The sequence below is a fragment of the Toxotes jaculatrix genome, chromosome 4, assembly GCF_017976425.1.
Source record: "Toxotes jaculatrix isolate fToxJac2 chromosome 4, fToxJac2.pri, whole genome shotgun sequence".
Classification (NCBI taxonomy): Eukaryota; Metazoa; Chordata; class Actinopteri; family Toxotidae; genus Toxotes; species Toxotes jaculatrix.
This window is the reverse complement of record NC_054397.1, coordinates 9,385,774-9,413,526: the sequence shown is the minus strand read 5'-3', so window position 1 is coordinate 9,413,526 and position 27,753 is coordinate 9,385,774. Positions and strand designations below refer to the sequence as shown.

The 27,753-nt window shown below is 39.3% G+C and overlaps 2 protein-coding genes across 3 annotated transcripts in view; one reads left to right on the top strand and one right to left on the bottom strand.

Annotated features, from left to right (window-relative positions):
* bnc2 (basonuclin 2) overlaps positions 1-12,171 on the bottom strand; it is a 161,011-nt gene extending 148,840 nt beyond the window's left edge. Inside the window, exon 1 of the mRNA XM_041036653.1 lies at positions 11,845-12,171. Within this exon, the coding sequence (XP_040892587.1) occupies positions 11,845-11,847 (3 nt within the window). The 5' untranslated portion in view covers positions 11,848-12,171. The remainder of the gene's footprint in view (positions 1-11,844) is intronic.
* Positions 12,172-20,110: 7,939 nt separating this feature from the next.
* cntln (centlein, centrosomal protein) overlaps positions 20,111-27,753 on the top strand; it is a 78,604-nt gene continuing 70,961 nt past the window's right edge. For both annotated transcript variants that reach the window (XR_005893920.1, XM_041035155.1), the window contains exons 1-4: positions 20,111-20,364; positions 20,659-20,746; positions 24,604-24,692; positions 26,520-26,604. Coding sequence is in view for 1 of the 2 variants with exons in the window: in XM_041035155.1 (XP_040891089.1) it covers positions 20,666-20,746; positions 24,604-24,692; positions 26,520-26,604 (255 nt within the window). In the remaining variant the exon portion in view is untranslated. The remainder of the gene's footprint in view (positions 20,365-20,658; positions 20,747-24,603; positions 24,693-26,519; positions 26,605-27,753) is intronic.

Sequence of the window (27,753 nt, the reverse complement as noted above, 5' to 3'; positions counted from 1 at the left end):
GGGCTGGACTGACCTAAACACAGCTTTACCAAGCTTTACAGGATTGCACTGGACTTTCTTGAGTGTTGCAAGAAAGGCAGCACAGCCCTCATGAAAACAGATCTAAAGGTGTTTCTTCACCATGTTCAGATTAAACATATGAAATTCAGCCATGGCAGAAATGGCAGATATAAATACATATTACCTGAACCAGGCTAAACAGAAATAACAAGACACTAGAAACTAGAGACCCTGTGTCCAAGTAATTCCATTTAAATATACACATTTTTAAGGAAACATAACACTGGCCAGATAACGTTATCGAACTATCGTTCATTAACAAGCCCCAAAAAGTGTTGATATTGAACACGAACGTTCTTATTAACATTTAACCAAAACCACAATCTTTCCCACAATCATTGGGTTTTAGGATGCAAACCTCACACTTCAGAGTGAAAGTCCTGAGCTTTGTGCATCCAGCATCCACCACTACCTCCCAACTTGCGACTCCCATGTGATATGTAAATGTCACACTTAATTCACTGAAAAAGAACGTTGCCTCTGAACATAGTCTAGCTAGTTGTTGTAAAAAATAATGTAACAATGCTATAGCAAAGGTTTAGTTAGGTTTAGACACTAGAGCAACCTGGATAGGTTTAGAGAAAGATCATGATTTGAGTTAGCACTTTGTTAAGGTTACAGGACCTTCGTTGTCATGGTTACATTAATAAATGGGGTTAACATTTTAGGACAATAGCAGTCATGGTTAAAAGAAGCAATTCTTCCACCTTAAGGTCCATTGTTTTGTTGATCTGCCCATCCATCCAGCCTGACCTCCTCCCTATGCAGACTTTGCCGCTTTATAATAACGTCACCTGACTTTCTCTCCTGCTCCTGTCATAATTACTATTGGCAATAGAGGACTTTAATGTTAACATGTAGTTTTGGCACATTGGCTGATAAGACTGATGAGGTCTCACACGACTGCTAGATTTTTTTTGGAGGGGGGGGCTCTTTCTCTCTGTCTCTTTTTTTCCTTTATTTCAGTTCAGGGAGTATTTGCTCCATTTCCCATTCCCTTCAATCATGGTCCATGGAGCTGATTAATCCAAGCATGTCTCCTGTTTCAGTTCAGTCTCTTAAACTTTGCCCTTTTCATTCACTTGATCAGCTTGTTGAAACAGTGATACTCTGTGTTTCACAATGGAGCATGGATTTGTCTATTATTCTAGTGCTGTGCCATCATCCTGTTTAGTGTAATATTACACAACCACAAGATCACATTCACAGACTGTTTCAGTTTGTGCGTACTGGAACATCCTTTTTTTTTGCAACTGAGTGTTTTGCAGTTTCGCTGAATAGTGTGACTGTACCTGCATCTTGTCAACACGATGCTGGCAGAAGATGAACAAGATCTAGTTTTCTGGGAAGTGTCTGAAATCACAACCTATTTGCTGCCTAATGCATAATTTCCCCATTAAAAAAAGAATTCTCAAAATGGAACAGAAAATGACGCATCCATAGCCTTTACAAAAAAAAAAAAACACACACAAAGGATGGATTCACACTTGATAGATGTGTAAATTACAGTTATGTGATATTACACCTGCCAGTAGTGGATAATGGTGATAATGATGATTTATAAGTGTCTATAATTACAATTTACTGCTCGCTATAGATTAAACTACTATTTGTTATAGAGGAAACAGTAAATGAGTGAATGACAGAGTGATTTCATGGTCTCTCAGAAAATATTCTGTATTCATCTGTATTACCTGCTGGCCCTCTAAACATGTTAATGGCATAATGACTGTTGAAAGTGTGAAATTAATCAAATAACCTGGAATATTTTCCGTTATCTCCATTCAAAATGCAAGGGAGCAAATTGTTTTTGATAGCCAATTTAACACACACAGGCATAACATGAGTCATAAAACAAAGATTCTCTTCATATGGTTTGGAGTGCAAGGAGGAGGAGAGAAGACAGAGGACGAGAGAGAGAGACAGAGGGACAGAAGGAAGAAGGGAAGGCACTGGTCTGTCCTTCCTTAGGGACCAGACCGCCCCTCCTGGATGCCCATTAAAAACAGAATTCCTCCACAAACTGTTTGTGTTTTCAGTCTAACTCCTCCAGGGTGCTGTTTGCCACTGCACAAGACAGTCACACCACACCCGTCCTCTCCTTCTCTCTCTCTCTCTTTTCCTTTGTAGCCAACATTCCCTTCACTGTTCTGTCTGAAACCTGTCTACTATCAACATGTGGCACATGTCCTTGACAAGTCAAGAGGATCCTTCACCATAGGAGTTGGGAAGCAGTGTCAACCATGCCCCCCCTTTTCCTCTCTGTTACGCTTTTCTCCCTCATCTTGCCTCCCCTCTTTCACTCTTGCTCTCTTAATATTGAGTTGCCAGGGTAAAAGGGGGCCAGAGGAATCTAATAACTGTGACAGTGGGGCTTTTTTGGCATTGTTCCTGAAGCTGTGCAGACACACACAGGGCTGTCTGCTGGCTCTAATGAAAGGTTAAATGAATAGGACAAAGTGACAGGAGATACAATAAAGAAACAAGAAGGAGGAGAGAATGTGTATGCAAGCATGTGTCCATGTCTCTGTATGTGAGTGTCTCGAGGCCAGCCTCCTAAGCTCAGGGAACAACAAGGACAGCCCCTCTACAGCGCCACAATATTCCAAAACAGATTGCTCTGCGACAGTGTGTGTGTGCACTTTTATGTGTGTGTGCGTGTGTGTGTCTGTGACTCTCTCACCAGGACACAGATGCTGAAGAGGAATTCCAGCATGGGGTTCTTTGATAAATGTTAAGGTCACTGGCAGAGGGGAGGGGTGGAGGCTGGGTAGGGAGGGGAGGGCAGGAGCACGGGTGCAGCGGGGGAAGAGGCAGAGGGAGTGACGAGGGGGGACGCATGTCTCGTCTTGTGCCTCTCCCTGCCTGTGCCTTGGTGGAATGCGGAGTCACATGAAAGAGGCCCTCTTTCTCTCTCCCTCTCTGTGAGACTCGTCTCTTGTGTCTGTCTCAAAAGCGCCACTGTCCCCCTCCTGACACACTACCTGTCAGCAGATTTTCCTCAGCTCCAAAAACACACACCGCACAGCTACAAACTCAAGTGAAAACATACACACAATCATATGCACACAGGCGTTCACACACACACATACAGATGTGCCCTTCACACGTGGTTTATGAGCGTTAAATTTCCCTCAAACAGGAAAAGTGAAGTAAGTCACAAACAAACACACAAAATCCCATGCTTAGACTGCTTAATTACTATGATTATAACTGTAAAAAGCACCTTTGTCACCAACAATCACAGGGTAGGACTTCTAACATGTCATCCAGGTTTGTGGTGATGTATTGTATGGCACAGTACAGTTCAGTGGCTGCAGCATAATCAGTTAAAACCGCATATACCTTGGAAATTATTACTTAGATTGAGATGCTTATATATATATGTAAATGTTGGTCAGGCTTGATATTTGGCATCAGAACCATTGTAAAAAATAGGAATGTAGAGTAGATGCTCATCTGCTATCTTGAGTGGTTGGAAGCAGGTGTGTAGTGGCCGTGCCTGGCTACATATCTTCTTCCATTTCAAATGCTTAAAACGCTCACCTCCCCGACTCTCAGTATGTGCATGAACCGTTTCCATCTGTTTCATTCCCAAGACCTATTTTGATAACAAATCCCTAATTAAATGAAAAAATACATTGTTTGTTTGTGTCTGCCATCCAAAAGGATACATATCAGTGTTTTCTGTTCTGATGCTAACAGCAGGACAGCATTGTCTGTCAGTGGTTTCTGGCTCGATGACAAGCTGTGCTTCAAAAAACACATTAAGGAACTGACTAAATCTCAAAACTGCATTTTTTTAAAAGTAGAAAAGAGTGTATTACCCAGAACTGGAGAAAGCAAATTGTTCAGTCAACCTTTCTATCCATCATAGACTATGGCAATGTAATTTATATGCACTCTCCGGCCTCAAATCGTAAAATCTCTTGATCCAGTCCATCACTCCACCCTTAGGTTCATAACTGGGGATGGCTTAAGAACGCATCACTGTTTGCTAATTGAGAAAGTTGGGTGGCAGTTGTTGGCAGTGAGAAGAGAACGGCACTGCGTTTCATTTATTTATAAAGCACTTCTCGGTTAACTTCCTGGGTACCTTACATGTCTTTTTAACTACAGATCAACTTCACACTTCACTAGATTCCAAGACTTGAAAATCATCATGCTTATACTGAGATTGGGAAAACGGGTTTTCAGACACTATGCACCACACGAGTGGAACAAGCTGCAGAAACCTGTAAAATCAACATCAGTTCTTTGAATTAGATTGATGTTGTCAATTCTTTGAATTGATGTTGTCTCTTAAGTTAATGTCCTGTTTGTTATTGAACTTGTATACAGCAGCTTTGTGTGCTTTTACTGTTTTACACGTACTGTAATTGGGGCATCCTTTCCAAAGAGAGCCTACTCTCAGTGGCCCTCCCTGTTTAAATAAAGGTTATTATAAAAAATAATAATAAAAAATAAAAATAAAGCCTGGTGAAAGTAAAGTCTTGCAAAACCAAGGTGACTACTGTTCCTTCTTGACCCAGCCAGGTCACATAAATGCATGGAAATGTTCAGAGAATTGAATACATACACAATACACTGACATCCTTCACTGATTTCTTAAAAAATAATATCCAAAATCAAAGACATGATTCATACAAGGATAAAGAGTCCAAACACTGTGTTAAGACTGGTTAAAAGAGGATAGCTTATACATTCAGCCCACAAGGTTACAAGTGTGTCTGGAACATAATCAGTATATTAAGGTAAGAATCATTGTCAGATAAAGCCTGGTGAAAGTCTTGAAAAACCAAGGTGACTACTGCTCCTACTTGACCCAGCCAGAATGGGATTTACACATTAATATACACTGACATGAACAGACAGAGTGACATGACCCACGTTCAAACTCCAAATCCCCAACCTGAAAACCCAACAAGAGCCAAATGTGGCCTATACAACTCCCTACTGCTTTTGTATTGTGGTAAAAGTGAAAAAGAGAAAAGAATAAAGCTGGTAATAACTAGCATTTCCATTTAACTGTATGCTGATGTAAATGCACATATTCTCCCACATACTCACAGCTGTGAGCTCAAATGTAAGTGTCACGCAAGTTTCTATTAGTTTATTTTGAAAGAAAGCTTTGTTTAAGATTAATAAGCTCACTGTTCTTTTGATAGTCAGACCTACTAGACTATACTTGTTAAAATGTTCATTAAACTCCTTTGAACATTCAAACATATAAAAGCTATTGATAAGAAATGAAAAAGAGGCAAAAAAAAAAACAAAAAAACCAAAGACCATACAGCTTAAGAGTTAAATGGAGATACAATTTATTGACTGTACAGGTCTTACATAGAAATTGAAATAAGTTTGATAAGACATCAAATCATAAAAACATTGTTACAGCTTAAAAATGAAATTACCAGAGAGATAATTTTCCAAGTGCGCTAGAAGTGTCAAACAGAAAGTGATGGAAATGTTCCTCTTTATTTAGCCTCTGTCTTCTTGTGTATCCTGAAAAAAGAGCAAACAAAAGATCTGGTACATCATCACCTCTTTCACACAGACTTTTTTTTTTTTTTTAAATGTATAAATTGAATATATTAATATTAATATCTGGAAAAATTACTTTTCTGGTCCCTTTCTACTCTGCAATAAGTTGTAATGAAACAAGTTAAAAAATATAATTTACAATACATACCAGAAATTTCCAAAATCGTGGCAGCAGGGGTCTTCTATGAACATTTTGTAGAGTGGCTCAAACCTCCCTTCGGTCAATTTACCAATCCGCACATTGAAAAAAGGTTTGTCTTTGTGGAAGTCAAGTGGGACTCAAGCAAGTAAGTCAGTACACAATGCCATATGTTTAGAGTATTAAAGCTAACCTTGCATTGTTCAAGTGAGATATAAATATGAGAATTAAGAAGTGTCACCATGCTTACTTACTTAATCCTTACAGTATTTTGGTAACATCTGTACTTGACAACTTATCCCAAGATAGTATGAAGACTCTGAAATTATACTAATATCTATTTAAGTAACAGCAGACTGAAATGTAGAAATTAACAAAAAAAAGTTGGAAATTGTTTGGAGTAATGTCAAATATATCAGAATGCATAATGAAATTTTCATTCAGGACAGTCTCTCCATAACTTTCAGGCTGTATAAATGCCCATGGCAGCATTCACAAAGTCTTGTGGCAGTGATGTTTCATGATTCTACCTGTCCACAGTGAATGAAATTACAACATGTAACCTTTGTTTCTCTCTTTCACACAGGAGTTTCTCTGTAATGGACTAAGCCAGATGCTATTCTTCGCTCAGGCACCAGCAAGACACAAAGTTACGAACTTAAGCACCAGCTGCAGTAGGAGGAAAAAGGTAAGGCAATGCAAACTGAGCCTTACTGGCCTTAAACACAACTAAAAGCAGGCCAGTAACAAAACTCCCACCCATTGCTGCGTTTCTGAGGCAAGTGGTGACCATGCCATGGATCATGATCGTAGAAATGGGGGCTTGGAAGGATGAGGGAGCACAAAACATAAAGTACCTGGGTCCAAGAAAGTCACGTCTTATCCCATGCCCTGTCTTAACCTCTCACTTCTAGAGGAAGAAACACGGGGCAACAGGGAGCCTGCGCTACATTCAAAAAACACTGTACAGTGTTGGTGAATGACCCAGAAATGGCTTGCAAGTAGTAATGAACAAAACTGAAAGGTGTAAACTTGACTGCTGCTGTGCTGAGGCACACTGTACATAGTCTGAATAGAGTGTGGCTTCAAAAATCTGAGGAATATCTGAGCCAGCTGGTTCATAGTAATTTCAAATGCTATTTTATCGTCATTGAATAAGTCTATTTCAACTGGGGCCTTTCACACATCATGTTTCCAAAAATCGTCTGTGAGCATAAAAATCATACACTGCTTTCATGGACACTCAACATTGCCAGCCTGGAATCATCCAATACAGTGGAGTCAGGCTAAGTGGAAACCTGGACAAAGGAGACTGTCCTTCCATAAAAACTGACCTCACAGGTTGTTTGTGCAAGCAGTTTATTACAGCAAGAATGTCTTTAATTGAACAGTATGGAATTACAGTAGGTGATACAATACCATTAAAGTCTACAATCAAAGAAGCCCGAAGAAGAAAATGCCTGGAATGAAATGTGGAGTTTGTCTGTTCTTTGAACAGTACATAAACAGATTTTAAATGAGAGAATTCTGGATTGAGAACCAGAGGAATTATTTCAAAGGCGATTCAGGTAAAAATAACACTGTCAGCGCAGTTACTAGCAAAGAAGTAGACACTCCAGAGCAATAATTCCAAAGTCAACATGCTACGTCTCAGTCCTCAGGAATTTTTCATGAGCCACCACTTATCTTGTCATATCAGATTTCTTCCACCAGCTTTTTTGGAAGGAAGAGAAAAGACACCTTTAGGGCAAATTATTCTCTTTTAATCAAATCACTCTGTATGGCCTGAGGAGATCTTTCCATGCCTTTTGAGTCACTGGGGCATGGGCCGCTAATGCACACACCCAAAAAAAAAAAAAAAAAACACACACACATACACACACAGTCTTACATCCACATATACACTGTGCATAGAAACAGCAGCAGTTTGGTGCCTTTTTATCTGAAAGCAAGAAATGAGACTCAGCAGGAAAATAAAAAATACAAGAAGAAAGCAAGGAACAAAGTGGTGTCTGGAGTTTCCATCACAAGTGAAATCCCAGATTTTCTCACTCACTGTTCATGGAACAAAATCGAACAACTTTATTCTGGACTGCAGTCAGTGCAGGACAGAGCTATAAAATATAAATTATACCACATAACCCTATACCTCCCAACTGAGCCATTTGGTTACAACTATACTCCTGTTCGTTACACAGGTCCAGCGTCTCTGGTATTTCTATAGCGTCGACATGAATTATATTCTAGCCCTGCTGAAGAACGTATGGATTACAAGTGAAATGTAATTTCCCTACCGATCGGACCGTTGCCACCCAGTGACACTGAAGTGTTTATTTTACACAGTTGCCAGTAATTAGTTCTGGACAGAATCAATTAAGGCCACCCCAAATTACAGCTGAAAAGGTAAGAATCATGGCTGTGTCTAGGAAGACAGAAAAATGCAGCAGGGGTGTATTTCTTAAGGCTGAGTTATGCAAAATGTGTTCTATCACTTCTCATTTTAAACAAATAGAGACTGAGGGAGTGTGTGGCTTCTGCACACACTGGGTGTGTTCGTGTTCTTAGACCAAAGTTTTCCTGATTCCTTCCTTGAGGAATATGATAGTGTTTGGATTAGCATGTGAAATGAAGCCTGTAAAAAAAAAAGTACACAAAGAAATGTAACACATGTAAGTACGAGTATCAGCTTACAGTTTAAACACAGCTTGTAGTGCCGAGCCTGATTTTAATCTGATTAACTTGCCATTTCCATGTGTGATCTATCGTCTCACCACCGAGACATTACTATCATTTAGCAGATTAAAACTCTTAGAGATATCAATCTGTGTGATACTGCAAGACAAATCACATCTTGAATGCTCATGTCATGACAGTTGTTAACCGTAGTCATTACCTTCCGCTGTTTATTGCCCTCTTTTTGTTAAGTTAAGAATCACATGAAAACAGACTAAATTTCGAAATGTACTCAGAGGAAATTTGAAAATTTTCATGAGTGAAAGAGTGTGAAGATTTAGTTTCTTACTTTGTATGCTGATGTACAAAAAAATGTAATTATGTCTCTCATATGTATATTGTTTTAAATCAAGTATGTCTCACACTGTGCTCTTTATTAAATTAAGTGTTCTGCGATCCAATTTGTTTTAACATTTCACAGGGTCTCTGTTTAGTCACTGAATCCCACAGCTTAAGTTACAGTGTCTTCATGTTCAAAGATTTTCATCTCAAGTCACCACTAGGTATATGACCCCCACCCCCACTTTTCAAAATATTACCTTTTCTGTCACTGCCAAGACACACTATCAGTCACACCAGAAGTTATTGTGGCTGAAGACAGGGAATAGCAGGGCCATCTCAGTACAGCAATGACCCACCCCTGCATAAATACGAAATGCTGGAAGAATGTTGCTTTGATACTGTGGAGGCATCACAGATACATTGCGTATCATCTAGAGATTGACCATTCTGTGCTTGCTGAACATCTTTACCTCTTAGCATGAGTGAAAGTACACGTTTCCCTTAATCTAAACTTAATGTTTGTTTGTTTGTTTGTTTTTACTTCCTGCTCCACTCTCACACATACTTCCTTTGAACTGTGAATCACTGGGGTTAAGCTATTTACTATAGCGTGTAATCTCACCATAACTAAAATTGCACAGAAAATGGGGAGGAAGATGAAGGTCAAGAAAAGATTATTTCCCCCAAATTAATCACATAAAGTATAAAAATAAGCAAGTACACAAATAATAACCAAGAATTCACTCGAACAAAAGCATATACAAACACAGCAAATGGGTTGTCAATGGATCCTTTATGCACTTAGAACCCATTCTTTTCAAATAAAGAGGAAGTGGACGAGAGACTAAGAAAACCAGAGGAAATAAAGAGGATGAAGTAGAGGGAGAAGAGGAGGAAAGAGTTTTCGATGTGAGCAGTAATCAGAAGAAACCAGCAGGGGGGACAGGGAGGGTTGGTGGGGTCAGAGCAGAGCACCACTAAGCAGCCTTTCTCTTCATTAGCAGCCTCTCTAAGGGGGGCGTCACAGACCTACCTGTCCAGCAGATTATTGAACCGACTAACCAGTGGCTCCCACCCCATGCACACACACTTTCACACACTCTCCCCTCTCTGATTCCTACAGACCCAGAGGAATCACGACCTAGCTGCAGCTTCGCTGACAACTTTAACTTTTTCTTTAACCTCACGTAGCAGTGCTATAGGCTGAACCTGGGCATCTACTCAGTGCATAACGAGGACATTTACCTCGACATTTTCTCCATTTTTATGTGTGATTTTATGTGGAGCTCTGTTTTTGTTGTTCTTCTCAAAATATATATGTTTTTTTATGTATTTTCCTGCAGCAACACACCAGCACTTATTCTCTGTCAGTCATTCTGAGAATGTAATAGGTGTAGCATCTGTAATTATCTGACACACACGGGAGAGAGACAGAAACACACAGATAAAAAGGAATACCAGCATTTTAACTTGTGTGACTTATGTGGTAAAGGAAATCCAGATCCCTGACTGCCCTGGCAGAGAGAAAGCAGCATGGAGATAAAAGTAATGAAATGACACTCCTGGAATGTAAATTGGCATTCTTCACTATAGTAGCAGCACCAGCTCAAGCTCATGAAACATCCCTGACACACACTTAGACCAGGCCAAAATACTGGGCTAGACATTAATCTCACACACATCTCACTGTGATGAAAGTGTGAAGGTACTTTTGTGGTGCTTTTAAGTTGGGCCATTCATCTCAATTTCTCTCACACCGTTTCTCTTTTTCGACCCCTCTCCCTCTTTCTCTCTGTCTCTTGAAGCATTCAGATATGTCCGCGCTGAAATGTCTTACACTGACATGAAATGCCTCTGTGTACTTCTGCTTGTGTTTCACTGTCACACGTTGGCCGTGAGCTCCCTGAGTTTCCTTTTAGAGGTGAACCGTAACAGAGGGACGCGTAAACAGGCAAAAACTCTGCAGGACATTATAAGGCAAAAGTATTTTGGGAAAACAAAACAAAAACAAAAAAGACTGACAGATTACAGTGCTGTTCAGCTGCAATTACTAGCATTATAAAAAGCAACTATTAAAATTATCTAAATCTTTGTTCATTCATTGACATCTAGCACAGGCCATCATGTCTGTTTTGGTATAAGCTCTACTCTGACTGATAAAGAGTATTGCATCAACTGAAATAAAACAATGAATATTTCCAGAAATCAGTAAAAGATTGTAGAAAAATAGCAGGAAACATCAGAGGGAATTCTGCAGAAAGGTGAAGCAGGATTTTCAGCAGAGGGATTATGGGCCTGAAAAATAACTTTGGAAATGTTGCTGAAAGCCATAAAATGAAGTCTGCTCCCATTTATTTAAGTAAACACACTTTATAGATTTTTATCAGCCCCATCTATGTGTGTTTACAATCCAAAGACATTGAACTAAACAGCACAGAATTGTAGCATTCACCGGTTTGTATGAGTTTGGAAATATGAGGGCCCAAATCCACAGGTAGTAGTAGGTGGCCTAAGATATAAATATCATGTAAATAATTGACAATTTTAAAAATCGTTACCCTGCACCTGGAGTTAAGCATTTGCCTCTGAGCCCTCACGTAAAAGTTTGTTGCCTAATTCGACTATGGACAACAGAGAACTGAGTAACATATTCAAGTCGTGACTAAAACTATAAAATTATATTAGGTGAAGCAATATTTTGTTAACTCACTTCGGATGTGACATATTTCAGCTTTTATTTCTGATTACGGCCTTAACAGGCTCATACATGATAGTGTGATCACTTTATTTTATAAGACAAAAATGGAAGAGAAGAGAAAGGCAAGAAAAAAATCAAAACAAGAAGAAATTATTTTTCTTCTACAGACAGGCACGTCTAGCGGATGAGTAAGTGGAATCAGAAACAAGTAGGGGAAATAAACTACTCATAAAGACTTGGCTAACTTTTTTATCTGTTCTTATGAGTTTACTTGACAGACCGATTCACAAGCTGGGAAATAAAAGTTACCAATTCCACAATTTATTCTGCTGGTGTGTTTAAACTGAGTAACTTAAGTAAGCACGAGCAGAAAAAAAATCATATTTACCATTGCTGCATGTTGTATCTCACAGACCCCGGGGCTCCTGGCACTTTTCAAACTTGGCGTCCTCAAAAAAGTCTGATTTCGCCCTCAAGTGGGGAACTTTCTCCTTTTCAATGCTGTTCGTTGTCTGAGTTGATTCACGGTCGGTGTTCTTTTCACAAACTTATCATCGCCGTTTGTGACAGTTTTAGGTGTAACACGGGAAAACACTCACTCTCTTTTTATCCAGAGAATCACTGTGTCCGGGCTCCTTCACTGAGAAAAACGCGCGTCAAGACGTTTGGAAACGCGTCGGTCTCACGGAGAGGAACGCACGACCGCGACACTCTGTCCCTTCTTCTTTTCCCAAACCGTAAACTGAAGCCAAGTAGACAGTGAGGATCGCTGACAGTCAGAAGCTGGGTTGTAACTGCTTGTCCTACCTTGAGGAAAAACGCAAAAAAAAAAAAAAAACCGCCTTCCCCTACACTCCCCCGGTGATTTCCTTCTGCAGAGTCAGCGCAGTGCGCCGAGGAGAGCTGCGGACGGTCCGGGCTGGAGAGAAGGTGGCTGCTGTGTTATGTTGGGTGAATTCAGACCAGTGTTTTACACGCCGTGTGTGACTGTAACTCGAGTGACTGTGGGTCCTGAGACTTTCTGTGCCCGATGAGTTGATTTACGATGTTATGTCAGGATGAAGACTCACATCTGTGTGCGACAAAATTGTGCCAAAAACCTTTAGCCCCGAGATAAGAAATCGACATAGACTTTCGCATTACAGCTTGTGGAAACGCTTGAAAAGCAGCAACGATTCAGTGATATTTTGTCTGTCTATGCATTTAGCTCAGATATATCGTTGTTGTCAAAATAATATGTCTTTCAAACCATATTACCAGCAAGCAAATGTATCAAATGCCAAACAGACAATAAATAATACAGAACAAATATTTTTTAAACATCTTCCCACCGTTGAAATTCCATATGAACTTTTTGGTGATACACATTACAGTTCATTTTATATTGAGCAAACTTTCACTTCTTTCACTTGCTCTGCCCTCGCGAGCACATACGCACGCCACTGCGCGGGCGCGCACACACACGCACACGTGTTTTAGGCACTTGGAATTAGTTTATGGTTTTCTGTGTGTACTGCAGGGATGTGACACTGATTTCCTAAGTTGTGTCCCTCAGATCCCTCAGAAGTGGGCGCGCTCATTAAAGTTTCATTGTGCACTTGTTTTTAGGAGGATTTGCTCAACATTTGACTGAGACATCTCAAGAGTGAAGAGTTGAAGGAGTGAGGGCTGTGTGAGTATGCGCGTGTTTGTGTGTGTGTGTCTGAGGATAGAGTGGAGCACAGAGAGAGAGATACAGCGCTCCTCAGAGTGACTGCCTGCCTCAGCCGGTCTCCTCCACTGGGGTGAGAGAGGCAGGCGAATCCCAGGGCAGTCATTTCTATCAAGTCAAGCGTCTGGAAGCCCCACTTGCATGTTTGGTCAAGGGGTAAATAATAGATCAGGGATTAGGCTTGTGTAGAATTCATTCCAGGGTAACAAGCTACTGAGGTCCCAGGATATGCATATTCATTCCTTGGCCAAGGCCGTGGGAGAGCGAGGACCATATGCCTGTTTGTCAGAGGGCTTAGATTGCTAATTAAATGAGATATTACATACTTATGTGAGCAACAAAACAAAAAAGCCTTTAATGGATTGTGTAGAAAAAAAAAACAATGTTTGAATCTATTTTATGTCTACTTCAAATGCTTTGATGCTGCTTTAATTTGACTCAGGAAGTGTTTTCTGTTCTGCAGTGTTGATCAACTATATAGACACCAGTGGAGTTATGGATGAGTAATATGACTTCTACTGCACATCAAAGCCCAACATGACCTTTTTTTCTTTGCTCTTAGCATGATGCCAAACTATCCGATGAAAAATCTATGTTATGACAAACACAAGATGTGTGATAGTGATAGTTATGATTGTGGGTGTGTGGATAGCCATACTGTATTTCCAGCATCTAGTTATGTTTTTAGTTGATAATCAGTGAAACAGTGGTGCTTCTGTGTTGATGGGTGGGCTGCATTGCATGAGCAGGGTCAGACAGTCCATTAGCTTATTTTTGTTGAAACAAAAAGTTAACTTAGAAATGACTGGCTAATGTTCTGACAAATATGTACATCTAAACTCAGTTACTAGATAGTAAGTGTTAGGTTTATCAGCATGGCATGTAAGTACACACAGACATACATTGTCTACTGTACAGTTAACCAGTAAAGGCAGCTTGATAGGGAAAAGAGTATGTGTTTATTTGTCCCTGTGACGGGATCTCACTGTTCACTAATTATCCAGTGGGACCACTGATAATGAGCTATTGAACCTTATACTGAAGTGTTCCACCTCCTGGGATGGCCATCAGCTGCTGCACCGCATTCGTGGATCCATCAAATCCACAGAGGTTCTCCTGTTCATTAAGTTCCAGTCACTACTGAAGCATAGAAAGGTTCAGAAAGGTCATTTTAACCATTCCCAAGAACCCAGAAGACTTTTCAAAGGACTGGTTCATGCTGCAGGTTCTCTTCAGCAATCAGGAGGCAGTTAATGGCTCCAAGAGTGTTTTGTTATTACTACAACCAGTAGCATCCACCCAACTTAGTATTTTGTCCTAGTTAAGTAATGTGCTACTATCTCATCAAGTCAAGTTTATTTTTATGGCCCAAAATCATCAACTTGTCTCAGAGGGCTTTACATACAAACCTTCTATTCTTTGACCCTTGATCTGGAAAGCAAAAAGTACCCTCTGAAAAAAAATATGAACGCAAAAACAGGGATCATCACAAAAGAAAGAAAAGATTTATTGAACAACACTGAAGTAAAGCTGTACTAGGATGCAGAGACAGTTCTATGCCGAAATTTTGTACTTTGATCTCTCCTAACTTGAAGCGAGGGAAGCACAGGTGTTGGAAATAAGCCAAATACTCTTCTCGTCTGAAAGCTGTTTTCCAACTGGACAACATTTACTCAGGGTGATCAATGTCCCATGTCCTTGGTCTTCTCTCTCATACTCAAGGGAAATATGAACTTAAATACAACCTCACCACCTTAATTTACCCTTTCACCAAGCAAAGGACAACCTCTCTAGCAAGAGCCCAAGGGAAATAGTCTGACTCCTTGTTCCCACACATCCTGAGGGGGCTAAACCGGGGTTGGGATGGCACACTAGCTGGGTGAGCCGTGAGTGAGTGTGGCCCTGAGGTTCATGGCACCATGGATACACACAAACACACACGCATACACATTTACGCTGCTGCCTCTAGGAGGTGGGTCTTGTCTGGATCAATTCCTCCTTTATGAGGGCTCTTGTCTGTTGAGGATAGGACCAGAAGGTCATCAGATGGGAGTCAAACAGAGGTCCACGCCATCTCATTGGGGCTGGGGTTAGGACATGAACAAGGGGGCTTGTGCACACAGCATGTGTTGGCGGGGGGGCGCTTACGGGAGGTCAGCGACATCACATGCATACAGGAATGCACATGATGGCAAAGACAAAGTGTAATGTTTGTGGTGAGGGAAGGTTTTGAGCTAGAATTGTCTGATTTAGGTGCACAGATAATCTATGTCTAAAGGCTGAAGAGAGGGAAGAGAAATGGTAATCAATGGTTTCTCTGTCCTGGGGTTTTGTAAGGCAGTCCAAGGTCTCACAGGATTCAGCATGAGGATGGCTCATGCTTGAGGTCAAGAGTGGCTGATAATTCTCCCACAGACTCCACTGAGAGATATAATATCCCTCCTCAGGGCATCGCTTGAATAGAAATGTGCACAAACAAGCCTTAAAATGTCAGCAATTGAACGTGAATTTAGTGAGCAATTTAAGACCTTTGTGATGGCCAATTTCAATTTAAAAAGGCACCCGGTGTGATAACAGCTTGTTATTATCTAATCTTATTCAACAAGAAAACATTAGACACTGAACAAATAGAGTCATCAGCCACACTACAAAGTGACTGTGTTCAAAGACTTACTGTAACTCTCACATGTTGGAGCCTGTCTCATTTCCATGCAGGGGGAGTGATGTTCTGCTAAACTCTGTGCTGGTTTGACATCCCAGCTGGCATTTGTACAATCAATGTTCCTTTAAAGCTGGGGACTTGTGACTCTTTAGTATCTATTGTCATCTCCCGCAGTTCTCAGGTTCTTTCCTCCCTCAGCATCAAAGCTAGGCCACATTAATGCAGACAATATCCCCACTTACCTGAGGCGGCAGGCGGAGACTGTGCTTTCACAATTCTCCATGGAGTGTCATGTTTTTCCCCGGGATGTGCCTCTCTTCCTTCCTCTGTCAGCATCGGCAAACCAGGGCTTGTCATTTGGTTCTTGAATTTTTCATGCAGGTGCATTTGCATGATCACAATTCTGTGTCACTTGAACTTCCCTGTGACTCCGCTGAGGCAGAACAGGAGTGAGACATGCATGCTTATTGAGACTGTCAATGCAAGAGCTGTCTTGTTTCAAGGGGTGGCACTTCACATTTAAACAGTTGGGCAATTAGACACGAGAGGCCCACAAAGACAACTTCAAACGAGTCGGTTTGCATTTGGTAGTGCATTGTTTACATTTGCTGCTAAACTTTTGAGTCAATCATCTACCGTGGCATCCAGTAAAGAATTATAGTGACAGCTTATTTCATATGGTTCAGTAGGGCTTATAATCTAAGAATAAAATAGGAAGATTTTTTTAACTTAGTTATATGCACTTTTCCACATGTGTACCAATGTTTTCAATTGCGACATGAAAAGTAGCCTGTTTCTATCAGAGGAGTAAATCTAATCACTTGACTGTCTCTCTCCAAACACTCCACAGATCATAAGAGGGACCAAAGATTGAAAGATCATTTAAGCTGTGATTCACAAGATATTAATTTAAGACATCCAAATTAAACTTTGAATAAATATGAATCCTGCAGGTTGAGTCTCTTTTCAGTCACAAAAGCACAATTCCCGTGATTGCCAGGAGGCAAGCTGAGTGCTGAATTAAAGAGCCATTCTTCATTCATGCTTCTATCATAGCGCTTGGTTCCACATAAAAAATCACCCGCATCATCTTATCCATATCACTTTAACTTTGAGAAATAATAAGACGGTTATTAATTTACATGACAAATGTACACCGGATGTGGATGCGTTCCATACATGCAGTAAAAGCTAACTGATGAAAGAGGATAAATCAAACAATGTCAGCGGCTGAAATGAGTGAGTGAAAAATTACTTTTTCTTGTAAAGTAGCACATCATTGGTGATATGAAAGAGTGCTTGGCTGAGATTTGCCTTTTATGTGCCTAAAATGCTCTTAGATCTGGATTAATCTGTCATTAGTGGCACAGACAACAAACACTTAAAAGCGAGAGATACAGGCTGCTTCAGACATGGGAAAGAGCAGCAGCAGACACTGTCAAAACATGGTGGGACATGCCTGTGTAGAACATGTAAGCAACTGGAAGTGTCTGGGTCTAAATTATACGTATTTGATGATGAAAGAGGGGATGGTTAGAAGATGATCCTTTTGAGTTACCAGTTTCTTCAGAGAGAACTATTAATTTGACTTTCTTTTGACTATATTTTGACATGTGATCTGTTTTGTTTTTGTTTTTTGTTTTTTTTAGTTAATCAATTTAACATCTTTTTATAAGACAAACAAATATATTTTGAGTCTATGGATGGCTTTTGGCCTCAAGAAAAAGGTGCAACTGCAGGGATCAGACTTAAAACCCTGTTGCAGATGCATGATGCTTTTTTTTTTCCTCAAGCTTATTCTTAGATACCATGTGTCAGTTTGTATGTCTGAACAAGAAACAGGGGGCAGGCAGATGTTGTGCATTATGTACCAGTCTACTGCCTCTAAAATTGTTCCGCAAATGAGGATCTTAATGAGAGGCAGTGTTCGTGGGTCAAGGAACAGCCTAATCATGCTAAGTCAATTGCATCTTTTCTCTTTGTGTGTGTGTGTGTGTGTGTGTGTGTGTATGAGAGAGAGAGAGTGAGAGAGAGAGAGAGAGAGAGAGAGAGAGAGAGAGAGAGAGAGAGAGAGAGAGAGAGAGAGAGAGAGAGAGGGAAACAGTGAGCAGATGAACCAACATTTGTCTGACTGAAAAGGAGTGCCAGTCCTCATATTTCTTCATTTTCCTCTCTCACCCTGCGCTCCAAATCTGGCTGGACACTTAAGTACATTAGCTACACAATATGGAGTTGTCTTGTCTCACCAGCAAAACAGATGTCAAGCTTGCGTCTTTGTTCATTTTCCCTTGATTGCATCCAGTTCTCAAAGTTCCCACTATGGAGTCAAGATTCAAAATTTATTGTGCATAATGTCTTTGACCTTACAATGAATTATTACAAATATATATATTTTTTTAAAAAGGCAAATATCAACAAAGGGAGGGTATACGTTCATTTAATGAAAGAAAAACAAAATTTTAAACATAAACTACCATATAAAGATCAATATCATATCTCAGTGTCATTTCTCTTTACCATCATTCATGTGACTGTTGAGCTTTGATATAACAACAGGGATTTATAGCTTTGTGAAACAGCTCTTACAGACACAGGGGAACCTTGTGTGTCTGTTCTATCACAATAGTTTTACAACATTCCTCCTTACCATTGAAATGTTGTCATTTAATATTTGCATCAGTTGATATCACTGTTTTGACACGGTGATATTTGTTTTATGATTTTATTTTTTTCAGCTATGATTTTCATTGACACTGCTATTATATTTTTGGGTTTTGTATAATAAAATATGTACAATGATTTAGTCACATTCTTCCTCTTATATTACAAATTTCAGGTTGTGGTACCTGAAGCTGATCTTGACACAGCAAATATTTTTATTAAATTATATATATTAATTGTGAGTGCTCAGTGGTACATGCTATTTCATTTTTATTTCAGAAACGCATACAGTAAGTTGAAGTTCAGGCCCTAAATAAGTTGCATGGTTGCCTTTCATTGGAGAGTCTGGCACTGTCTACCTGAGACCTGCCCAGTGCATTCTCTAACTGGCCTAAAAGAAGAAAGATTCAGCTTTAATGTCACTGCACACAGTAAGTACCACTATACAACAAATTGAAGTGTAGCATCTAATTACTGTAGTAAACTTGCTCAAAAGTATATAAACAAATGTATGATGAACAACAAATCAGTGTGTTAGTGATAGTAAAAAGGGATCTGACTGAGATATACAAAATAAACAAAGCCAAAAGTGATTAGGTGCAAAATGCAAATGAACTCTCCATCTGCATCAAAAGCACTGAATGATTAGGAATTCTTTCATATATAGTTATTTATAATTTAGACGCAATGGACTTGACCTACGGTGGCCTGGACTTGATAGTTGTTGCTCAGAGTCAGTCTTGATTTAGCTTATAGTCAGCTAAAATGTGCTTCTGATGAGAGCCCAGTGGGAGACATGAGCTGATTCAAGTAGTCACATCCAGGGCAGTTCAGATGGATTGCCAACCAGTATGAGTACCAGGCATGGCTTCATGGATTTTTGTTAAATCTTTTGGCCCCTCTGAAATAGCAGTGATGGATATCTTTAACATAAATCACTGGAGATGTGTTTGATCATAACAATCCATGCACATGCACACAAATTGTATTATCAGTCTATGGTTCCTGTTGTGATAAACATATTCAAGCAATATTTAGAATATATATTTGCCAGTCTTTAAAACATACATAGACTAAGGTTCAATCAGTTACTGTAGCTGTAAGATTAGGTCTTAACTTTTTTCAAGCAAAGGACCAAAAGACCACACTTTTAAATTAATTAATCCCATTCCAGGGCCCACATGTGACAGTAACCTTTAAATATCAGGAGTTTGAAAATTGTAAAAGTTTGAAAAAATATGTCGCTCTTCTCCTTCATTATACCAGTGTTAGATCCAAACGTTTTGGCACCCCTGGGCAAATTCCATATATTTTTAGGATTTTTGGAATGAAAACAAGTAAATACAACCCTTGCAGCAAACTTCCCCAGAGGTGCCCAAACCTTTGCATAGTTGTCATTTTGCTGAGTACCACTGGATAACACCGCCACACATTGCTTGTGGTCCCCGAGCGGTCTGTATATCGTCTATGCCAAGACCCCACCCACCGATTCGGATCATAATGCCGTACGTGACCTGCAAGTGTCGTGAATCGACGTAAAACGGAAAACAGCGGGCTTGTTTGAAAGCAGGAAAGCATCTCGGTCGTTATTGACAACAGTGTGCTTCACTGGCAAAGTTTGTTTTGGCGTTGTAGACGAAAAAGATTCAAGGAATACGTTATAGTGGATGGTTAAATATGTTGTCGGTGAAGCATGCCGTGATGTTGTTCAGGACTTAACGCGGAAAGCGCCAACAGCAGACAAGGGAAGGATAATGTGAATGTTTGTTAAGTAGCTAACGTTAGCAAAGTTAGCTCCAGTAGGGCTGTCTTGTGTTAACGTTAAAACTGCTGCTACTGCCGACAGCTGCCTGGTTAGCAAGTTATTAAAACAGGTAAGAGACAAACCGTTGTTCACTTTTACCAAAGAGCTTTCCAGTGAGCTTACTTGTATCATCCCTGCGAGTGTGGTACAGTAGCTAACGCCAAATTAAAACTACAAAGCCGCTGTCTGTATCACTTTTAAAAAGATGAAAAGTTAAACATGTTTTGAAATTGACATGGTCGCGAACGGGATTACATGTTGATAAAATGCCATTTGTATAATCTTTTTATCCACCGCTACGAGCGTCATTTCTGCTATGAGAGGCAAGAAACTGAGATCAGTTGTTATTCTGTTTTATATTCAGTTTCAAGATGTCCTCCAAAGACGACACTCGTATCCTGGTGTTAGAGGAGCAAGTGAAGAGTTTATCAGATGAATTAATGCAATGCCAGGTAAGTATGAATGTATATATCCCCAGCTGGTTGGTTTTTAGGTACACCTAGCTGAAAATAATAAAGCAGTGCCGCAATAAGTCCTATCTTCATGAAGTTTTAATGTTAAGTTTATATTTAAGCTGTTTCAAAGAGGTGTTGATTCAACTGTATAAATTTGGAGGATGTAGTTTGTGATGCCGTAGAAATATATTGCCTTACACTGTATTTCTGTTATTCAACCTACCCCTGTTGATATAAATGGAGTAGACAAAATAATAGAAATGTAATAGTGTAATAGTGCTATGCAATTCAGCAGCACCCTAAACTGCAGCCTCCAAAATGACCATAACATTGAGTCAGCATCTCTCTGAAAGTTTCAGTGTAAACTGACATTATAACCCTCACAAAGATAGGATTTATTGCATGACTCTTGACAGTTACATGACTATTTTTTCAGTTTATGTCTTTGCCTATAAAATGACAGTAAATAGTGAAAAACGTCTGTTAATTTCCCACAGACCAAGGTGACATCTTAAAATGTCCTGTTTAGTCAGTACACAGACAAAGAAAAACATGAAATCCTCATATTTGAGAAACTACAAAGAGCAAATATTTGCCATTTTGGCTTGAAGAAAATAATGATAATAAAAAAATGATTATTTAATTGCCAAAATAGTTGCCAGTTAATGTTCTGTTGATTGACTAATCAGTTAAATGGTTAATTGTTGCAGCTTCAATCATAAGAAACACAATTGCTTGCTTTGGTATAACCTTTATTATAACATCATAACATGCAGTTCCTCTAACGTAGATAAATATACTATGTGAACTGATGACAGCAATAGTGGTGCAAAGCTTTTTTCCCTCTGTTCAGTATTTCATCTTTATCAGACAATGACTGTCCGCTTTATTTTTTTAATTTTAGATGACAAACCATTTGTCATCTTAATTACCCATATTTTTTATTTTTGAACAGACAAAGACCTGTGACTCACCTAAGATACATACATAACATGTTTTCAAGGTTATTCACCGTCATTCAATATAAAATAAGAATTTCTGGGGAGATAATGCATCAGTCATCTGTGTCTTTCAGCTCTACTAATTTTAACCCAAAAGGCATAAACTCATGATTATAGTTTTGAGGTTTATAACCAGCAGTTGGTGGTTGAAAGGGAAGTGTGTGTCTTTTGTCAGGGACAGTGTTGTCATTTAAACATGAGCTTATTTTACCAAATTGCAAAAGTGTATTTTAAAAAGTGTATTGTTCAGTTGTCATTACTCTTTTGCTCCAAAAGTATGCAAATGTCCTGACTATGCTTTTCTGAATGTTCAGCAAAGATAGTAAATAGTATGTAACAAGTATCTGCTTCCAGAGTACATTTGAATAAATGGACAACTCCCCACTCCCACCCATTTTGTATTTATTCAGAGAAATACAAACACGCAGATACAGAAAGTGCATATGAGCAGATTTGAGAGCCTTTCATCTTCACTTTGGAAGTCAGTGATTGAGGGAGGGTGTCCTTGCATACTCACCACCAGGTGGTGCCTAATAACATGAGTGAACTGAACCCAGCAGTTCTCACTTTGCATATCCACAGTACCTTGCTATACAGGTATGCAGACAGCTGTGGGGTTCAGCAGATGATGTGTTATATTTGAGTTTTTATTAGACTATAGATACCACCTAACACATGGGGCAGGAACATTTGCTGTGTTGCTGTTTGACTGTAACTGTACGTGTGCCTGTTATCTTATTTATCCTGTGTATAAAGTTTAGTTTGACTTTTGAAGTTAACTTTCTAAATTTTACTCAGAAAAAGAAGTTTCACACCTTCATTCCATAATTTTTTAAGCCACTTGTGGTGCAAATCCATGAATGCACCTTCTTCTTCTTCTTCTTTCAATACAAACTTCATTTGCATCTTATTGATGAGCACTGGGTATGAAAATCTAATAGCTGAAATTCTCTAAATATTATAAAAACACTCATCAGGGCTATAAAGCAGGCTGTATATTTTGAGCCCTCAGTCCTTTCCTTTTTTGAGGATGGTTGTTAAATGTTTCCTCAGGTGTTTCCAGTGTTGGGGCAATTTAACTAATTTTTATATTTAAGGGGTTTAGCCCACCTAAGAACACACAAAGTAGATGTGGTGCTGCACTTTGTTGCCAGAAAACGTTCATATTGCAAATTGTAAATGTCACTGTAAATGTTTGTGAAAATGTTCCCATATCCTGTGAAATTCTCCATAGGATTTATCTGAGTATCACTAAATTGGCCTTTGTCCTACAGACATTTTGACATACAAATGAGAGCACCTTTTCACTTTTACACCCGTTGAAAAGTTTCTTTTAGCTGTAATGCACTATATTATGGTACTGTAAGTTTACCAGAGATACTTTGTTCACTTCACACTGACAGGTCCTGCTGCCTTGCATTAAACTGACATGGAAACCGTCCTTGGTGGTCTCGTCTAGAGCAGAACATCAGTGATTCTGTCTATCTAATGGGGACCTTTAGTTGTGCAGTGTACCATTTAAATAGTGGCATTAGAATACCATTGATGTCTTAAGTCCCTGGCAAGATGTACTTCAGGACAACCATTAACTACAAAGAGTCTCATCTGTTGGCCAGCAAATGTTCCTACTAGATCATGCTAATTTTATTAATATGTGGCTGAATTTCAGTGGTTCTTTTTGGTATGTTTAGCCCATGGTGTTTCAGTGTCTAGATTCAAAATGAATAATTCACTGATCATCAAACACACATTCAATGCATCTTTAAGTACACATACGGCAGAGGAGAGCTCTTGATGAGGGTCCTGACTGAACACTTGTCTGAGGATTGGCTAATGGCAGCCAAAGGCCAGGCAGAGGGAGACCACCTATTTCAAGCCAACCAGGCAGCCTAATTTCATCGTTAGCTGCATTGCAGGGTTGATTTGGTGAGATCTCTATCCCCCCCTTCACCCTGCTCCCTCTGTATACACACACACTTACATACAGATGCATACAGAGACAGATATCTACAGTCCTTCCACTTTATATGTTCAGCTCATGGTCTTATCAAGGTCTGCTTCTGCCATTTTAGTAAATAATTGATTAGACACTTTTGAAAAGGGGGTTAAAATTCATATACTAATTGGAGACCAGTAGATTCCAGTGGGAGGGATGACTTTTATCTTATGATGATGTGAACATAATTTATCAGATAATTTTATATTAAGTCGATTTGGTATAATTCTGTCTTTTAATGTCAGAAAATGTAGTTTTTAGATGTCCCTCATTAAATGTAATGTAGCTTAAAAATGTTTGAAAAACCAGCGAGACAATTTGAATTGGAAATGTGTCAGGGGCTGGCTGGGTTTTTCTACTTGAAGATGACTCTCTCTGTCATCAGCTTTGAGTTTCTTTGGGGCTAGTTACTTTGGAGCTGTAGTGGAAAACATATCCGGAGAGCAATTGATTAATAAAGAAAATGCAAGCTCGACTGCTGTGTTTTGATTTGGATCCCAGCTCTCCACAGTCATAAATAGTGCATAATGACAAGTGTCAATGCTTGCTCCCCTTGAGTCGAAGGTCACATCTCAGCCATGGAGATTCCTGTTAAGAGAGGCTCATGATTAGAGAGGGCAGGCCGGATCAAAAACTATTTTGTACAAGATGTGTAAATTATTGATTGACTACCCCTTCTGTCATATGCTAATGTCATTGAGCATCCTATTTAATTTTTTGTTTTTTAGTGAGAAAAGCTTAGACATGCTGTGGCTTTTCTTATAGGCCTTGCTGCATTTTAAGACATATTTGTCAAACACTGTTTATCTCAATTAAGAATAACAGCTGTTGACTCTTTGAATCATTTATTTCCACAGGCAGACAAGGAGTTTGTGTGGTCCCTATGGAAACGCCTGCAAGTGGCAAATCCAGATCTGACCCAGGCTGTCAGTTTGGTGGTTGAGCGGTGAGTAGATTCATCTTTCAAAGTGCTACCTGGAAGCTCAACAGCTGAAAATTCCTTTATCTCACAAGTGAGGAGAAATATGTGTGAAAGTCGTTCAAGGGGTGTTTAAGGCACCTTGGCCATTCTACTGGGGTTACGACGGAATCTGGTGCAGATGCTGATTTAAGCCTTCTTATCCCCGGTCTAGCAGTTCAACCATGGAAACTCTTTTAATGAAAACACTCTTCCTCTGCCGCTCCCATTCTGGACAGTTGAAACACTCCTGCCAAATGCTTGTCTTTATCGGATAAATTGTGAGATTGAATATGACCTCTTTTGCAGGGTGGCTAAGCTATACGAAAAACAGTGGCATGGGAACTTTCAGAAAAGACAGAGGGAGGTTCAAGCTGCACACCTGCGCAACTGGATAAATGGAATATATATCCATATTGGGATAAAATATTTGACTTTAAATTGTTTTTGATACAGGTATCGCTGCAGTTTGGACACCAGTTAGGTTGTTACTTCCAAATGCCATTGAAATTTGTGTAAAGCTTCATTCAGTACTTAAGTTTTTACTGACTTTTTCCTTTTGGGGATACATTAGAATCATACTTTTTCTATCATGGTTGCATATCACATACTTTTTGAGGTCTGTCAGTTGTTGCTAGACCCTTAATAGGGGTAAAAAAACACCGTTCAGCAATGTGCGGAGAGTTCCTCAGTACCTGTGCCTCTCATTCCTTCTCCACACCCTCTTCAGTTCCTTTAAAGCCCCTTAGGAAACCCATCAAAGTATGTTGCTCTGCTGAGACTGGTGGGGGAACATGCATCCGGAGAGTGTATGTGTATTGTATCACCTGATGCACAGGAGAATATTGACATGGTAATTGTGTCGACTCCAGTCAAGCGCTGGTGGCCACTGGGAATTGCCATTCACCTTCCCCTCCCATTCCTGCGCGGATCTTGTAGAGTGATTGGTTGGTTGCTCAGGACATGGTGAACACAGCCCAATATACGAGGAGATGTAGCTAGACCAGCCTGCGTTCCAGCTCCTCCAGGGACGCCAGATACTTATTTCAGTGTCTACCAGGGGAGAGGGCTGATCAGAAGAAGCAAAGAGACGAGAGAAAAGGCCTCAAAGATGGGAGGTGTAGAAGGAGCAAGTGATGAGCGGAGGGAATGGAGAGCCCCTGGTGGCCTAAAGTAGTTGAAACAAACAGGTCCCCAATTGATGCCTTGTTTTTGTCTACCTAAAAGTTCATTATGATAAAAGAGGTGCTAGTGGGCATGAGACAAAAGTTCAGAGTTTGGTGCTGCAACGCTGTAGTACAGTAGCTATACTTTAATTGCGAATGAATGAACAAACTTTTTCATTCACACTGACAACACTTCTCTTAAAGTTTAGCGTTAATAAATTTTCAGAAGAATTACAATAATATTGGCTATATGTAATGAGATGTAAAAGATATTCTATATTTACTTTTATACTAAAAGTGAGAAAGTATCAGGGAAGGCATATTGTATAATACTGTTAAGACACACTGACTAAAAATACTGAGTATACAAGTTTGGTATTTCTGCTTGTATTTGTCTCTGTATTGCTCTATCTATATGTCATTTTAACAGTTAAACAATAAAACAATTACATTTAAAAAAGGAGAAGTGGACCCTTTTTTATAATAGACATGGTATCTTTTGTTCTGTGAGGATATATATACTTCCTATGCTTTATATACTCCCCAATTGTTCTAACTCCATAGCCTCAAGTCACTGGACTGTAGATTGACTATGGCCACATGGCTATTTATTTATTTATTTACTTATTTTCTTTTCTCTTACTTCTAGTGAGAAGCACAAAGCTGAGATTAAGGACAGGAAAGTACTGGAGATCCTCCAGTCCAAAGACTACAAGATACAGGAGCTGGAACAGGTACAGTATAAGCCACACCATCATCTCTTTTGTTTCTTCCAACCACACTCTAGTTATGAGCTAACTATTCTTACATTTTAATTACAAGCATTTCTTTTATATTATTTTTTTTTTAATTATTTCTTTCACTGAAACTGTTTTATTTAGTTAGATTTTTAGTTAGATTCCATATTTTGCAAAGTTCCCCTCTTGCCCTATTCTAGGTTGTCATCAAAAACAAGTGTTCACTGTGAAACCTGAAACAAGTGAAACTTGAAAAACTAAATGTATTTTTCAAAAATTAATAACCAATAGAATGTGTGTGTATTTTTAACTGAACACCTCAAGCTCTTTCTCTCTCTTACCTGCTCTCTTTCGCATCACCCCTTGAGTAATATTTCTTGATGGTATGATGGCTAACGATAATGACATCACTAATGTAATTTACTCCAAATCATCATCCCTTCACTGAAGCATCTGTCAGTCCCCTTCATTAGTGTCTCTCTTCCAGAATCGTGTTCATTCCTAATGAGACTGGCTGTAATGGAGTCATCAACTTGCCAGTGTCTTGTTTTTTTTTTTTTGGTTTTTTTTAACGTTGCCCCCCTCAGCCATCTTAACACTGGTCCATACTAGTCAATACATTAAGTTTGTAACACTATATATGCCTTTGGGGCAATGACATACTTTAAATACCTCAACTTGAATGTGAAGAAGAGAAGTTTTTTTTTTTTACATTGATATTAGATCTTGATTTTCCCTGGAATTTTATTGAGCTTATAGTGCAACAGGAGAGACAGAGTCCAGGATGTAATGAGCTGTCATCAATACCTTAAACCAGTGGCTGGTAGATTAATATAGCCACACATTTTTAATCTGTTAGTGCCAGCTTTAAACATTGTTCCAGTGAGTCTTAGACTTGAAAACCAACCTTTTGTTATGCTAATAAACATGAAAGTCCACCAGCCTCCAGCTAAAGGCTATAGTGTACTAATTTGCACTATGCTTAATCAGTTCATCTGATGCATTTCAAATTTGCTTTCACAGAAAACTTTCATGTTTGCATTCTTTTGCTTTTCTATGGGATTGAAAAAATTCTTGTTCTCCTCTTTAAACTTTTAGTAATGAAACTTGTAGGCTGTTTGAAAAGCTCATTAATAGCACTTGGCT